We start from the raw sequence: 17,505 nt of genomic DNA, 5'->3' as shown, positions 1-17,505 counted from the left end.
CCCCACCCCCCCGCTCCCCGCTGTCCCCCTCACCCACCACTCCCCCTCACCAATCTTCAGTCCTCTCTGCAGTCCGCGTCGCCACAGCCCCGCCATCATTCCTCACTGTGACGTCACTTAGTCGCGACTTGATGACGCGAAAGCAGCGCCGAAATTGGTGGAAGTGAGTGTGGAAATCTCTATGGGGGGAGAGAGTGGTTTTGGTTTTGGTTTAATAGCCCCCAGCCTAGTGAGGGTGAAAGGAGGGGGAAGGGGACTGCAGTGCTTACTCATCAGATTCCTTTCACTGATATTGATGTTGTGAGTTAATGTGCGTTATCGCAGGGAATGTTTGTGCCATGTAATAGACAATATTTTCTAATGAGTTGTGTTTTCAGGATTTGTAATGGATCGCTTTAATATAAAGACTGGTGATAATGTTGTTGTTATCTGGGACAATTCTTGCACTGCTGAGTCCCAGACCGAGTTGGTACAAGATGTTCGGGCAGTCACTGGGGAATTAGGATATGTGGCAATGGAAAACATCGAGAGGCTGCGGATATGTAAGTTCAGAATCTACTTCACCTACCTTGAATTCGCCTCATCGTGCAAAGTGTATCTCATTCCTGCTCCTTGTTACAGTCTTATTACCACTTTACTCAGCTCTGGGGAGCCCTGAACGTCCATTTCGTCTGATTTCCTAGCATGCTGCACACCCTCTCATATCTGCCAGTCTTTGGTCAAACAGAACAGTCCGATCACAAAATCCTCAACATCTGAGTGCCTATTTGAATGTGCACAAAGCACAGAAAGAGGAAATTTTCCAGTCCACCACTCACTACTCAGCCAAATGGGCAACATATCGACACAGCCAAATGGGCACCGTTGCCTTAAAATTCCTTGTCTAGCCACAGCTGTGCCGTACTTCCCCTATATAATTAAACATCAGTCACAGCTCAGTCAGTGTTGGTAGATACATTATAGGTTCAAACTTCACTCCAGAAATTTGATCACATTTTGCAGTCTGTTCACATTGGAAGAAAGACTTAATGTTCCCCTTCTTTTTTCTGGCTAGCTAATCTCTCATTATAGCTTATCCCCTTTCCTGTAGTCCCAGCTAATAATGGTAAATGTCCCCATTGCTGAAACTGAAATCTGGTAACTGCACAAACTAAGAATGGGATTTTCCTGAGATCACCTTTTCGGAGCTGCACCAAACCAGGTTGGTAGCTATCTACCCTCCGCACTTGCACTCATCTTGTTCCTTGTTTCCGTCCTTTTGCAATATTCCCTTAGTCCCTTTCCCGTAAACTATTCTTAAATGTTGACATACATCTCTAACTCTGGTAGTTCATTGCACAACACTCATCTGTATGCGGAAGAAAGAATTACACTTGGTCTCATATATTTATGCGTTAATGAATTAGTTGTAATTAATGCTTGATGACTGTGCTAACATTGTCTTTACTCTGACAGCCTTTAGACTGTCCAGGTGAGTTGTTAGTCTGCTCTCATCCTGCTGTCGCATGACCTTCAAGCACTGTGCTCTCTTTGTCTTTGTCTCATTGCAGCTGCTCACAGGGAGTCCAGCTTTGACCTTGCGTTCTCAGGCCTAGCACCAGACTCTGCCACCTTGCACAGTTTGGAGATCTTAGCTGAAATAGCTCGAATCCTGAAGCCTGGAGGAAGACTTTACTTCAGGGAGCCCGTGTGTGTATCAGGTGACAGTTTACTTTGGTCTTCTGCTGGGTGAATTCAGATATGATGTTTCTTTTGGATCGCAAATATACAGAGGCCAAATATTGATTATAAGAACAATATTAGATTGAAGGAATAAGATGCAACATGCTGGGAAATATTATCTGGAGATAATGATAGAGTCAGGACTTTACCTCGATGACCTTGCATCAGAACTGGAGAGGAGGGGAAATGCAGAGGGAAGAACAAAAGAGAAGATATGTGATAGGGCGGAAACCAGGAGGAATTACATTTTGGAGGAAAAAACCTGATAAATTGAAGGTCATGGCGAAGGATAAAATAAAAAATGGGCAGCACGGTAGCACAGTGGTTAGCACTGCTGCTTCACAGCTCCAGGAACCTCGGTTCGATTCCCGGCTTGGGTCACTGTCTGTGTGGAATTTGCACATTCTCCTCATGTCTGTGTGGGTTTCCTCTGGGTGCTTCAGTTTCCTCCCACAGTACAAAGATGTGCGGGTTACGTTGCTTGGCTATGCTAAAAAATTGCCCTTAGTGTCCTGAGATGCATAGGTTAGAGGGATTAATGGGTAAATATGTAGGAATATGGGGGTAGGGCCTGGATGGGATTGTGGTCAGTGCCTCTTTTTGTACTGTACAGATTCTAAAGTCAAAAAAGAGACAAAAGATGTGACTACACAAGCTATAAATAACAAAAGCAGTTATGAGCAACTGCTGTCCAAAATAATGAGTACAATGACTTCAATGGGAGTCTGGAATGCTGTAAACTTTCCTTGTAAATAGGAGCCTAACCATTTGCTCACCTTGCAAGTTTGTTGTAGAAAGAATGTGTTAGAATTATTCTGCAGAATAGTTGTCGATTACGATAGACTGTTTGAATCAAACAGCATTCTCCATCAGTTGTTTTGTAATAGGCAGTGTGTGTACAGGTCATATTCAACCAGCACAGAATCCAAAACATAATGCTGTGTTAGATACGATTGCATAATTGGGCAGCACTTGTTAAACAATCCTTAATGCTAATTGCTACACTAACAACCAATTTAAGATCATCAAGATTTAATGTAACTGAGATAAGACAGTCAAACACGTAATGTGATTCATTTACACGTGTTAGAAGTGACATTCATGCGCAGGATCCATTCGGAATATCATAGAATCCCTACAGTGCAGAAGGAGGCCATTCAGCCTGTTGAGTCTGCACTGACCACAATCCACCCACATCCTAACCCTTCGTATTTAGCCTGCTAATTCACCTGACACTTCGGGGCAATTTACTATGGCCAATCAATGCGCAGGTGTCATTGGGTCATGCAGGATTGGGTGTGGGTCTGGGATGGTAATACAAAGGCATTCAGTGAGAATGTCCTGCTGCCAGGATTCTTGCCCTGAGTTGCAGGAGTATCAGTCATCTTCTTCCACCTCTGTGCTTCAATAGGTACTGTCGTAAGAGGTCAAACCTTCCTTCGTATCCAGCCTGGAGCAATGTCATGCTCTGACCCACTGCTCTCTTGTGTTTGCATTAGGTGATTCCAGCAAGCTGAAGACTGGATCCCAGCTCGTCTCGGTCCTAAAGATGGCTGGATTTATCGAGATCACGGAGGTAGGTGTCCTTATGGCAAGCCTGTCCAATTGGTCCACCTGCTGCCTAAGATAAAGTAAGCAGTGGTAAAGGAGGATATGTTGCAGGAGGGGGCTGAGTGGGGTATGGAGAGATTGCAGCAGCATCAAGGAGGAGGGCAGGGTGGTGGCAGGGAAGGAAGTGGATGGTGAGGATTAATACCACAGACGCTCTGATCACGGCTGGCTGCAGTCATGGCTCCCATCGACACTTTAAAATATGTCCCTTGTCCTAAAGACTCAGATTGTTACTGGTAGATTCAGAGGGAACACCATTCCCTCTGTCTAAGTGGACACACACAGCACTTCTGTACTCATGATTCACCCTCAGTCAGCAGCAGAAGTTCAGGTACATTGTGTAGTTTTTACCTTGGCAGTTGGTGAATCATGTTGGGCATGGCTGCCAGGATGAATATAGATTGAATGTCTGTGTATCTAATGTGTCGGTGTGGATCGCTTTGCTTCACAAATCAGCTTTTTGCTTGGGGTGTTCCTAATCCTGTTCTCTCACACAGCTGCATTAAACAAAGAACAACACACAACACAGCACGGGAAACAGGCCCTTTGGCCCAACGAGCCCGTGCCACCATTTTAACATTGAGTGTCCTCCTCTACCCATGACCTTTGTCTACACCTATTGGGGAAGATTGAGGGAAGACTAAATTAGGGACAATTTGTTACAAAACTGTGCTGACACTGAGCTGACATGTTGCCCGTCAGATGGTCCAGTTTAAGCGTACACTAATGACGTGAAGCACTAGGCAACTCTCGAAGCAACATCCAACAGCAGCCCTCACACGACCCACCGCGGGTATGCCCCTTGTTATCAACAAGGCGGACCTAATCTCCTGTGAAGTAAAAGAAAAGACATCAATAAACATGCAAAACTTAGACAGACATTTACGGAATCCCCAGAAGCGCAGAAATAAAACAAACGAGCCATGAAATATGTTGGAAGGTCCATAGGAATCAGTTTATTCCCAGGGATGTCCCAAAGCTTTATTTAGAAAAGTCTCCTGTATCCCTCCATCTGTCGTCCGCTTATGTGCCTGTCTAAGTAAGCCTTAAACAACCCTAGTGTGCCTGCCTCCACCACTCTACTTGGCAGTGCATTCCAGGCCCCCACCACCCTCTGTGTGAAAAACCTCCCTCTAACATCCGAGTTATACCTTGCCCCCCTCACCCTAAGCCTGTGGCCCCTCATAATTACTGTATCCAACCTAGGAAAAAGCTTACCACTGTTCACTTTATCTATACCCTTCATAATCTTATACACCTCTATTAGATCTCCCCACATTCTCTGCCTTTCTAAGGAGAACAGCCCCAATTTGCCCAATCTTTCCTCATAGCTCAGTCCTTCCATACCAGGCAACATCCTGTTAAACCTCCTCTGCACCCTCTCCAGGGTCTCCACACCCTTCTGGTAGTAAGGCGACCAGAACTGGACGCAGTATTCCAAAATGCAGGCGAACCAACGTTCTATACAACTGCAACATTAGGCGCCAACTTTTATGCTCTATACCCCTTATTATGAAGGCAAGCATACCATAGGCTTTCTTCGTCACCTTCTCCACCTGTACTGCCACCTTCAAGGACTTGTGTACTTGTACCCCCAGGTCCCTCTGCGTTTCTATACTCTTAATAGGCCTACCATTTATCGTGTAACTCCCCCCTACATTATTTCTTCCAAAATGCATCACCTCACATTTATCTGGATTAAATTCCATCTGCCATTTCTCTGCCCAATATACCAGCCTATCTATATCCCGCTCTATTGCCTGACACTGCTCCTCACTGTCAGTAAGTCCAGCCATCTTCGTATCATCTGCAAACTTGCTGATCACACCACTTACTCCCTCTTCCAAGTCATTTATGTATATTACAAGATCCATAAACTCTGCTTCTTCACAGATACAAATTGAGCCTCTAACAGCTGAACAGCTGAGTTCCATAAAACAGGCTGTTGGTTACCAAGGTAACAACTTGATAAAGAAAGAGTTGATGGCCAAGAAACCAAGCTTTGAAATTGGATCCTCTGCTCAGCTGAGACTGTCTTTTGTGAAGAAAGCAGAGACAGCAGACAGTAAGTATTTGTTCAGTGCCTGATGCTTTGTCATGTGGTTGATGGGAACTGGACTAATCCATTTCCTTTATGCTGCTGTATAATTGAGGCAACAAAACCAGCCTTGTCATCAACATCCGCATTCTATCTTTCTTGTCAGCCTGGCTACTCACTCCAAGACTCCAAATCTGCTCCATGTTTCTCAGGCTATCTGCTGCTGTAATCAGCATCATCACTTCAAAGAATATGCCGTACATTTTAAAATATGTGCTGCTCAGTGAAACAATTTGAAATGCAGGCAGCTAATATCAACCACTCTGAGTTCAGGTGCAACTCATGGTTAGATATGGAGTAAAGCTGTCCCCATCAAACACTCCCAGGACAGATACAGAGTCGTCTCTTTTATCAGGTATTTGTGTAGATTCCCTGGATTGTGTACTGTCATACTTAAGGAAGCCTCCTGCATATTCCCCGCTGTACTATTACCAACAAGCTAGGGGATGAACCCTGATATGATGAAGAGTTAGAAGTGCTCTAATGCCAGGAACAACACTCTTCATACCTAAAAGTGAGGTACTAACTTGGTGAAACTACAACACAGGAATACTTGCGTAAGTAATAGACAAAGCTAAGCAATTCCACAACCATTGGATCAGATATAAGCTCTGCAGTCCTGTCACATCTAGTCATAAATGGTAGTGTACAACACACTGGAGGAAGTGGTTCTGCAAATAGCTCCATTTTTAATGGAGGAGGAGCCCAGCACATCTGTGCAAAAGATAAGGCTAAAGCATTCATAACAATCTTCAACCAGAATTGCCAAATGGATGATCCATCTTAATATCACAGCTGCCAGTCTTCATCTAATTCGATTCACTCCATGTGATAAGAACATAAGAAATAGGAGCAGGAGTAGGCCATCTAGCCCCTCGAGCCTGCCCCGCCATTCAGTAAGCTCATGGCTGATCTGAAGTGGATCAGTTTCACTTACCCGCCTGCACCCCATAACCCTTAATTCTCTTATCGATCAGAAATCTATCTACCCGTGACTTAAACATATTCAACAAGGTAGCCTCCACCACTTCAACGGGCAGAGAATTCCGGAGATTCACTACCCTCTGAGAGAAGAAGTTCCTCCTCAACTCTGTTCTAAAAACTGTCCCCCCCCTGCCTCATTTTGAGGCTGTGCCTTCTAGTTCTGGTTTCCTTTCTAAGTGGAAAGAATCTCTCTACCTCTACCCTATCTAGCCCCTTCATTATCTTACATGTCGCTATAAGATTCCCTCCTCAGCCTTCTAAACTCCAATGAGTACAGGCCCAATCTACTCAATCTCTCCTCATAAGCTAACCCCCTCATCTCCGCTATCAACCTGGTGAACCTTCTCTGTACTCCCTCCAAGGCCAATATATCCTTTCGCAAATAAGGGGACCGAAACTGCACACAGTACTCCAGTTGCGGCCTCACCAGTGCCCTGTACAGTTGCAGCAAGACCTCCCTGCTTTTATATTCTATCCCCTTCGCGATAAAGGCCAACATTCCATTTGCCTTCTTGATCACCTGCTGCACCTGCAGACTGAGTTTTTGCGATTTGTGCACAAGGACCCCCAGGTCCCTCTGCACAGCAGCATGCTGCAACTTTTCACCATTTTAATAATATTCCATCCTATTAATATTTCTTCCAAAGTGGATAACCTCACATTTGCCAACGTTATACTCCATCTGCCAGGTCCTCGCCCACTCACTCAGCCTATCCAAATCTCTCTGCAGACTTTGCGCATCCTCCACACAATTTGCTTTTCCACTCATCTTCGTGTCATCTGCAAACTTTGTTACCCTACACTCACCGCCTCCCCCCCCCTCCCCGATCGTCTTTGTATATGGTAAACAATTGAGGCCCCAGCACTGATCCCTGCGGCACGCCAGTAGTCACCAATTGCGAAACAGAAAAGCACCCATTTATTCTAACTCTCTGCTTCCTGTTAGATAGCCAATCCTCAATCCACGCTAATACTTTACCCCCAATTCCGTGTACCCTAATCTTCTGCAGCAATCTTTTGTGAGGCATCTTTTCGAACACCTGGAAATCTAAAAACACCATATCCACTGGTTCCCCTCTGTCTACCGCACTAGTCACTTCTTCATAAAAATCCAGTAAATTCATTAAACACGACTTCCCCTTCACGAATCCGTGCTGTGCCTGATTGAACCGTTTTTTTCTAGGTGTCCTGCTATTTCTTCTTTAATGATGGATCCTAGCATTTTCCCAACTGTGGACGTTAAGCTAAACAATCTGTAGTTAGCTGCCTTTTGTCTACTACCTTTTTTAAACTGCGGCGTAACAGTAGCAGTTTTCCAATCTGCCGGCACTTCCCCAAAGTCCAGCGAATTTTGATAAATAACTACTAACGCATCTGCTATTACTTCTGCCATTTCTTTCAGTACCCTGGGATGCATTCCATCTGGTCCCAGGGACTTGTCTACCTTCAGTCCCGTTAGTCTACCAAGCACTACCTCTTTAGTAACAGTAATTGTGTTAAGGAGCTCATCTCCTACCGACCCTCCAATATTCGGTAAGCTATTTGTGTCCTCCATCGTGAAGACCAATACAAAAAACTTACTTAAAGTCTCAGCCATTTCCTCGTTTCCCACCATTAAATCCCCCCTCTCGTCCTCCAAGGGTCCAACATTCACTCTAGCCACTCTCTTCCTCTTTATATATTTGTAAAAACTTTTATTATCATTTTTTATATTTAGAGCTAGTTTAGTTTCATACTCTATCATTCCTTTCTTTATCGCTTTCTTAGTCACTCTTTGTTGTTTTTTAAATCTTTTCCAATCTTCTAATTCCCCACTATTTTTAGCCGCTCTGTACGCATCGGTTTTTAATTTAATACCTTTATTAATTTATTTCTTCGTTATAAGAACATAAGAACATAAGAAATAGGAGCAGGAGTAGGCCATCTAGCCCTTTGAGCCTGCCCCGCCATTCAATAAGATCATGGCTGATCTGTCGTGGCTCAGTTCCACCTTCCCGCCCTCTCCCCATAACCCTTAATCCCCTCTCTTATCAAAAACCCATCAACCCGCGTCTTAAAAATATTTAGCGAGGCAGCCTCCACCACTTCAACGGGCAGAGAATTCCAGAGATTCACCACCCTTTGAGTGAAGAAGTTCCTCCTCAACTCCGTTCTAAACCGCCCTCCCTTTATCTTGATGCTGTGCCCCCTAGTCCTACTGTCTGGTTTGAGCGGGAAGAGTCTCTCCACCTCTATCCTATCCATCCCATTCATCATCTTATACGTCTCAATGAGATCTCCCCTCATTCTTCTAAACTCCAACGAGTACAAGCCTAGTTTATTCAGCCTCTCCTCATAGCTCAACCCCCTCAACTCCGGTATCAGCCTAGTAAACCTCCTCTGCACTCCCTCCAAGGCCAAAATATCTTTGCGCAGGTGCGGCGCCCAAAACTGCACACAGTACTCCAGCAGCGGCCTCACCAATGCCCTATACAGCTGCAGCAAGACCTCCCTACTTTTATATTCAATCCCCCTCGCTATGAAGGCCAGCATCCCATTCGCCTTCCTGACCACCTGCTGCACCTGCAAGCTGGGTTTTTGCGACTCATGCACAAGGACTCTGGCTGGTTATCCCTTTTCTTACAGTCCTTCTTTATCACAGGATTATATTTTTGCTGAGTACTGAAAAAAATCTCCTTAAAAGTCCTCCACTGTTCCTCAGCTGTCCTACCAACCAATCTGCGCCTCCAATCTACATTAGCCAATTCAGCCCTCACCCTATTGTACTCACCCCCTGTTCAAGCAGAGGACACTGATTTGGGACCCTACTTTCTCACCCTCCATCTGTATCAGAAATTCAACCATACTATGATCACTCATCCCAAGAGGATCCCTCACAAGAAGATCCCTAATTCTACCTGCCTCGTTACACAGTACCAGATCTAAGATAACTCGCTCCCTCGTAGGTTCCGTTACATACTGTTCAAGGGAACTATCCCGACAGCATTCCAAGAACTCTTCCTCAAGCCCACCGCATCTGACTTGAGTCAACCAATCAATATGCAGGTTAAAATCCCCCATGGTTATTGCTGTTCCGTTTTTGCATGCATCAATTATTTGCTTGTTTATAGCCCACCCCACCTCAAAGTTGTTATTTGGGGGCCTATAGACCACACCCACCAGTGTCTTCCTCCCCTTACTATTCCTTATCTCCACCCACAACGATTCCACATTTTGCTCCTTGGAGCCTATATCGTCTCTCACTACTGCCCTGACGTTATCCTTTGTTAATAGAGCTTATCTAAAAGCGGCTGAAGGCACTGGATCCTGCAAAGACTTTGGGTCCTGATGATATTCTGGCAATAATACTAAAGATTCATGCTCCAGAACTTGCCACATCTCCTCAACTGAACTGTCCCATTACATCTACAGCACTGGCATCTACTGGCAATGCAGAAAATTGTCTGGTTATGTCCTGTAAACAAAAAAAAGGACAATTCCAATCCGGGCAATTATTGCCCATCTGTCTGCCCTTGATTGATCATCAGTTAAATGATGGAAAGAACCATCAACGGTGTTATGAAGTGGCAGTGGCACCCTCACAGCAATGATCTCGCTAATACTCTGGGTTTTGCCACGTTCACTCTGCTCCTTACCTCATTACAGCTTTAGACAAAAGAGCTGAACTCCATAGGTAATGTGAGAGTGACTGCCTTTGGCACCAAGGGGAGGCAGTGGTGTAGTGATGTCACTGGACAAATAATCCTGAGACCCAGGGTAATGCTCTCGGGGCCTGGGTTCCCATCCCACCACAGCAGATGGTAAAATTTAATTTCAATAAACATTGGAAATTAAAAGATTAATGATGATCATGAAACCATTGTTGATTGTCGTAAGAACCTGCCTGGCTCACGGATACTATTTAGGGGAGAAAATATCTGGCCTACATGTGACTTCAGATCCACATCAATGTATTTTACTCTTACTCTTAAATGTTCCTTCAAGGGTATTTAGGGTAGGCAATAAATGCTGGTCTAGCCTGAAATGTCCACATCCCATGATTTTTTAAAAATTGACCAAGTGTGATATCAAGGAGCCCGAACAAAACTGGAATCACTGGGAATTGGGAAGTCTCGCCACTGGTTGGCGTCATATCTAGCACAGAGGAAGATGTTGTGGCTGATGGAGGTCAATCATCTTAATCCCAAGATTGCAGGAGTTCCTCAAAGTTCCAAGGCCCAGGTATCTCCAAATGCTTCATCAATCCATTGGAAGGTCAGAATTGGGCTTGTTCGGTGTTTGTACAATGTTTTTTGAGGGGATAGCAAGCAGGGTTGGATAAAATGGAACCAATAGATCGTGTATATTTTGTTTTCTGAATGATCTTTGATAAGGTACCATGTGAAAAGTTACTGCACAAGATAACTTCTGGTATTAAGTAATAAATTAGCATGGATGGAGGACTGGCTAACTAACAGGAAACAAAGAATCGGATGAATGAGTCATTTCAGGATGAGAAGCTGGAACTAACGGAGTGCCACAGGTCTCAGTGCTGGGACCTGAACTATTTACAACCTATATTAATGACTTGGATGAGGTGTGTTATATCCAAATTTACTGATGATGTAAAGGGAGGTAATAAAACAAGTTGCGAGGAGGATACAGAGAGTCTGCAAAGGGAGTCTAGGGCGGCACAGTGGTTAGCACTGCTGCTTCACAGCACCAGGGACCCGGGTTCAATTCCTAGCTTGGGTCAGTCTGTGTGGAGTATGCACATTCTCCCCATGTCTGCTTGGGTTTCCTCCAGGTGCTCTGGTTTCCTCCCATAGTCCAAAGATGTGCAGGTTAGGTTGATTGGCCATACTAAATTGACCCTTAGTGTCAGGGGAGCTAGCTAGGGTAAATAGATGTGGTTATGGGGATAGCGCCTGGGTAGGATTGTGGTCGGTGCAGATTTGACGGGCCGAATGGCCTCATCTGCATTGTAGGATTCAATGAAATTTCTATGGATATTGATTGGGTCAGTGAATTGGTAAAACATTTGTCAGGTGGAATATGATATGGGAAAATGTGAGATTGCCCACTTTGGCAGGAAGAATAGAATCACAGAATGTTATTTAAATGCAGAGAGATTGCAGAATGCTGCAATACAGAGGAATCTGGGTGTTCTTGTCCATGAATCACGAGACGTTATGCAGGTACAGCAAGTAATTAAGATGAAAAATGGAATAGTGGTATTTATTGCAATGGGAATGGAGTATAAAAGTATTGCTACACCTGTACAGGCCACTGGTGAAACTAGCCCCAGAGTATAGCTTTGGTCTCTTTATTTAATGAGGGATATAGTTGAATTGGAAGCACTTTAGAGGAAATTCACTGGGCTGATTCTTTGGATGAAAGGGCTTGTCTTGTATGGAAAGGTTGAGCAAATTGGACTGATAGTTTAGGAGAATGGGAAGGGATCTTATTGAATTTTAGAAGATTTTGAGGGGGATTTGACAGGGTAGGTACTAGAACATAGAACATTACGGCGCAGTATAGGCCCTTTGGCTCTCGATGTTGCGCCGACCAGTGGAACCAATCTAATGACTCTCTAACCTAAACTATTCCAATGTTAGCCATGTGCCTATCCACTGACCATTTTAACACCCTTAAAGTTGGTGAGTCCACAACTGCTGCAAGCGGGGCATTCCACGCCTTTACCACCCTCTGAGTAAAGAACCTATCTCTGACATCCATCCTATAATTACCACCCCTCAATTTAAAGCTATGTCCCCTCATGTTAGCCATCACCATCCAAGGAAAAAGGCTCTCACTGTCCACCCTATCTAACCCTCTGATCATCCTGTATGCCTCAATTAGGTCACCTCTTAACCTTCTTCCCTCTAACGAAAATAACCTCAAGTCCCTCAGCCTTTCTTCATAAGACTTTCCCACCATACCAGGCAACATCCTGGTAAACCTCCTCTGCACCCTTTCCAATGCCTCCACATCTTTCTTATAATGCGGCGACCAGAACTGTACACAATACTCCAAGTGTGGCCGCACCAGAGTTTTGTACAGTTGCAACATGACCTCACGGCTCCGAAATTCAATCCCTCTACCAATAAAAGCTAACACACCGTACGCCTTCTTAACAACCTGGTCAACCTGGGGGCCAACTTTCAGGGATCTATGCACATGTACACCGAGGTCTCTCTGCTCGTCGACACTACCAAGAGTTTTTCCATTAGCCCTATATTCTGTACTCCTGTTACTCTTACCAAAGTGAATCACCTCACATTTTTCCGCATTAAACTGCATTTGCCACCTCTCAGCACAGCTCTGAATTACCTATGTCCCATACCAAACATACTGAAAGCATGTTTCCCTTCACGGAGCATTGTAGAACTAGGGGTGAAAGTTTTACAATTAGGAGTCTCCTATTTAAGACGGTGATGAGGAGGAATATTTTAAGAGCTGTTTATCTTTGGAATTCTCTTCCCCAGAAAGCATCTGAACAAGTTTTTTGTTTTTTTTCACTAGTGTCATTCCCACACTCTTTAGCTGTGTCCCATCAACTTTGTTGTTTAATCTCCCATCTTCTGCCATGTCCGTTTTTCCCCCCTTCCTTATTTCACCTTTATAAGAACTATCATATCTAACTTTTCCCAGTTCTGATGAAAGATCACAATCTGAAAGGTTAACTTTGTTTCTCTCTCCACTATTACTGCCAGACGTGCTATGTATTTCCAGTGGTTTCTGTTTTTGAGAGTGCTGAATTCACTTAATGAAGTGTGGTTACGTAGGAGGTGGTATTGTGTCTGTCTGTCTAACTGAGTTGGCCAGGTGCTGAGAATGTGAGAGGTGTGAGATCAGACTGACTTATGGAACTTGATCTTTTAGAGAAACCTCAGCTGGACCCCAGTACGAGGAAGGCCTGGACGCTATCAGCCATGGACATGAATGATGATGATGTGGTGAGCTTTCCTTTTCAAACCTTACATGTTTCCCTGTTTTTCCAGTCTCCTCGGGCTCCCCCTGGGTGAGGGAGAGGGGAGGTTTAATTGCCAAGCATCTGCAACTGCCCTGGAGATCCAGGTACAAGATGCCCATAGATGGTGGAGCCCCTCTAATCTTTGTGCCCACTCTGTGCTGCTTCCTCCCTAGCACATCCAGCTTTCCTGTGTGGGGAATTGCAGTGTGATGTGCCAAGTAAAAGAAGAGCTTGACCTCTGTGTCAAAGACCTCAAAAGCAGTCAGGAGGAGCCAGCAGATATTGCAGACACAGCTAACTCCAGTGTGGAGGCCTTGAACTCACAGCTTTTGCGCTCTGAAAGGAACTATGAGTTGAGCCAAGCTGCCACTGTATGAAGCTGTGAGAGTAAATCCCTGTATGTACCTGGATTGGGGGGGGGTGCGGGCTGGTAGCGGCATTCCCGGTATCTACCCAGGTCGGGGTGGGAGGGTGGAACTTTCTGGTATTTACCCAAATTGGAGTGGGATTCCCGGTATTTACCCAGATTTGGGAGGATTGCCAATATTTACCTGGATCCGGGGATTGGTGATATTTACCTGGACTGGGGAGGTGATCCTGGTATTGACCCAGATCTGGGGGTGGGGGGGGTTTGGATGGACAATCCCAGTTTTTAACAGATTGGGGTGGGGGTGGGGGGGCAGATCCTGGCATTTGCTGTATCAATGGGGGAGCTGGTGGAGATCGTGGTGGATAGTTCTTAGATGCTGAGTCACTTGTCACCAGAATTGAGTTCGCCGCAGTGAATGCCACATAATGGTCAAGCAATCAGGGACTAATTCCACCGTGGCAGTTTTGAGGCTGTGATTCACAGAAGCTGTAAAACTCATCTGGTTCATTAATTTGCTGTCTTTACCATGTATACACCATGTATACACGATGTTCACATCTGCGAGGGGCATTGTGAACTGCTTTCGACAATGGCCAAGCATGCTGCTCTGCATCAAAATGCTTTGAAGCAGTGAGCAATGGCCAAGAAATGCTGACCACACCTGCGCTGCCCACACCTTGAGAGTAAGAAAAATAATGCCATTGCCTTTTATCCCTCAGTCACAAAACGTCAAGTACACTGGAGGTACTTGAGAAAATTAATGACTTGGGTGCCAGCAGGCCACCAAACCTTATCACAGTTTATGTTAGAACTATAGAAACCTACAATGCAGGAAGAGTCCATTTGGCTCATTGAGTCTGCATTGATTCTCTGAAAGAGCGTTTTACCCATGCCCACCCTTCTGCCCGTTCCCTGTAACCTTGCCCATTTAGCGTGGCCATTCCAACTAAGCTGCACATCTTTGGACTGTGGATGGAAACCAGAACACCTGTAGACATGTGGAGAATGTGCAAACTTCGCACAGTCACCCAAGGCCCAAATTGAACCCGGGTCCCTGGCTCTGAGGCAGCGGTGCTAACCATTGTGCGGACTCAACTTTGGATATACATGATCAAACAAATCAATAAGTCATAAATGGTGTTCTTCATTCTGATTCACTGTAAAAAGTAGGGGTGTTACATTGTGGATAATCATCCAAAACTATCGTAACAGCTAGCTGCAAATATTTAAATCAACACCACAGTCTCCATGATTCCAAAAGTCAAGTCTTCACTGTGCCAGCCCATCCATGTCTGTCTCTGCCTTTCCCTAGGATCTCATTGATTCTGATGAGCTGCTTGATGAGGATGATTTGAAGAAACCCGATCCGGCCTCATTGCGGGCAATGGACTGCGGAGATGGCAAGAAAAAGAAACGTGCCTGTAAAAACTGGTCAGTGTGAAACACTCCCATCACGTGCTGGGAAATAGTAATCAAAATACAATCACATCCCATATTAAGTTTGAAAATGACATATTTCATCACAAACAAGAATTTTACTATCAATTGTATTGGTATGAGGGCAAATATTGATGGGTAAATAAACTAAAACATATGATAGTAAATAAACGGTTGAAACCATTTAAAGGAAGAATTCGAAATATTCAACAAAAACACATTCATCGAAAAACAAAAACTAAGCAAGAATGATTCACCTCTGGCTTACTTGTGTGTTCAAGGATAGTATTTTTAGAATTCTTTCATGGGAATGGGTGTCACTGACTAGGCCAGCACTGGTATAACTTCTACCCTGCTGTTGTAATTGCAGTAGTTATGTGGCTGGTCCAGTTCAGTTTCTGTTCAATGGGAATAATCCCACCTGGAGTTTCCCATTTAAGTCACTCACCATCCTGATTGGAAATATATTGTCATTCCTTCACTGTCACTGGGTCAAAATCCCTCCCTAACAGTATTGCAGGTGTACCTACAGCGGTTCAAGAAAGCATCTCAAGGATAACAAGAGGTGGGCAACAATAGCTACCTGAACACAACAACATATACCCTTCCCTTGTTCACCTCTTGCTACGCCACTTCTTCATGCCGCGCTTCTCCCTCTCTCGGTTGTTATTTATTCAGCTGAGTGCAGCAGAATTTAATTGCTATTTAAGGTGGTCATTACTTGTATTGCTAAAAGGAGCTGAAAAGTAATTACTAGTCTCTGTTCCAGTACCTGTGGGCTGGCTGAAGAACTGGGCGGAAAAGGATCCAAAGATGTCAAGACGCTGCAGGTGAAATCATCTTGTGGAAGTGTAAGTATCACCAACCTTTCAGGTACAATGCAGCTGGCAGCCTTCTGAACACGATAGCCAATAATTCTCCAATACTTTACACAAAATAATATTAGTGTGTGCATAAAATCTCAGTACCTATCTCTCTGTCACACTGTCATTACACTGGGATCTCTGTCTTTCTCTCGTTACACTTGAGCTCTCTCTCTCTGTCTTACTCTTGGGATCTCTTGTTAAACTGGGATGTCTCGATTTCTCTCTCTGTCATTAGACGGGGGTCTGCTCCCTCTCTCCCCCGCCGCTAGACGGGGGTCTGCCCCCCACTCCCACCTGCCCCTACCCCCCGCCGCTACATGGGAGTCTCCTCCCCCTCCCCCACTGCTAGGCGGGGCTCTCCCCTTCCCCACCCCATTGTTACACTGGAGTATCTCTATCTCTTGTCAAACTGGAAATTATTGCACCTTGACTGTTTTGTTGTTTGGGTTGAATACACTGATGTCATTACTCCTTCTGCCTATTGCAGTGTTATCTTGGTGATGCGTTCCGTTGTGCCAGCTGTCCTTACATGGGGATGCCCGCCTTCAAACCGGGTGAAAAAATCATACTGTCTGACCAGACTCTCACTGATGCCTGACCTGTTTGGTGTCTGTGAGGCAAGTATTGTTATTCCAGGGAATTCTCCTCTTAACCCAGACTCTGGGATCTTTGTTCTTGTGATTCTAGCGCACTAATGACCTTAATTTGAATTGGGTGCATTCAGATTGATGCTGTAATCACGTTCCTGCGGAGATTAGATTTATTTGTATTCAATGTGTATATTAACTGAAAAAAGAGAATAAATATTGATCTACTGTATTCCCATTGCTGTGTGTATATTGAATTGTTTTAGTGCTAGTTCATTTCCTTGTGTCGTACTATGCTATTAAATTGGTGCCAGCCTTCTTCCATCTTCTGTTCCCTGGAGCTGTCTCTGGTTCTTGCTGAGTGTGTTAGTCAACTCCATCTGATTCTCCCCCATTCACACATCAAAGTTAGTTTCCATAATTCCTTTCTATGGGGTAGTGGACCATGAGGTTCTTTGACAACTGTCTTCATCCCAGTGCTTTCTCATCTCTAGTGCTGCGCAAATAATCTCTGTCCACCAACACTGCCCTCCTCTCCCCTTCTTCCCATGCAGAGCCTGCTGAGGTGATTTGTTACCCCGTCCATGTCTCCACTGGCCTTTTTGAATTCTCCATCCCACATCAGAGACAGCCCTACTCACAACAGCACTTAGCAATTGGTGCTGAATGATATCCAATTATTTTTTATTCTCTCAGTATGGGGGTTATTGCCCATTACTACTTGCCCTTCAGGACGTGGTGAACTGCTGCAATCCATAAGGTGTAGGTACACCCACAGTGTTGTTAGGGAGTGATTTCCAGATTTTGACCCAGTTACACAAAGGAGTGAACAAAGAACAGCACAGGAACAGGCCCTTTGGCTCTCCAAGCCTGCG

At 44.8% G+C, this 17,505-nt stretch overlaps 2 protein-coding genes across 3 annotated transcripts in view; one reads left to right on the top strand and one right to left on the bottom strand.

Annotated features, from left to right (window-relative positions):
• Positions 1-128, bottom strand: part of coq9 (coenzyme Q9 homolog (S. cerevisiae)) — a 17,572-nt gene extending 17,444 nt beyond the window's left edge. For both annotated transcript variants that reach the window (XM_080187285.1, XM_080187286.1), the window contains exon 1: positions 51-128. In XM_080187285.1, coding sequence (XP_080043411.1) covers positions 51-99 — 49 coding nt within the window. In that variant the 5' untranslated portion in view covers positions 100-128. The remainder of the gene's footprint in view (positions 1-50) is intronic.
• On the top strand, positions 77-16,862 carry ciapin1 (cytokine induced apoptosis inhibitor 1). The gene is made up of 9 exons (XM_080187284.1): positions 77-163; positions 378-542; positions 1,551-1,700; positions 3,222-3,298; positions 5,227-5,398; positions 13,280-13,353; positions 15,053-15,171; positions 15,947-16,028; positions 16,531-16,862. The coding sequence occupies exons 2-9, from the start codon at positions 386-388 to the stop codon at positions 16,639-16,641; spliced, it is 942 nt and encodes a 313-aa protein (XP_080043410.1). The 5' UTR covers positions 77-163; positions 378-385; the 3' UTR covers positions 16,642-16,862.
• Positions 16,863-17,505: the final 643 nt, after the last annotated feature.

Source organism: Carcharhinus amblyrhynchos, chromosome 4 (assembly GCF_965287045.1).
Source record: "Carcharhinus amblyrhynchos chromosome 4, sCarAmb.v2.hapA, whole genome shotgun sequence".
Taxonomy (NCBI): Eukaryota; Metazoa; Chordata; class Chondrichthyes; order Carcharhiniformes; family Carcharhinidae; genus Carcharhinus; species Carcharhinus amblyrhynchos.
This window is presented reverse-complemented; position numbering and strand designations above follow the sequence as displayed.

Bases quoted from the DNA above. Each gene is read 5' to 3' on its own strand.
- ciapin1 (XM_080187284.1), top strand. From the start codon at position 386: ATGGATCGCTTTAATATAAAGACTGGTGATAATGTTGTTGTTATCTGG. The intron at 3,299-5,226 runs GTAGGTGTCCTT...GCTTCTTCACAG, and splicing joins GATTTATCGAGATCACGGAG to ATACAAATTGAGCCTCTAAC. The intron at 5,399-13,279 runs GTAAGTATTTGT...TTGATCTTTTAG, and splicing joins GAAAGCAGAGACAGCAGACA to AGAAACCTCAGCTGGACCCC.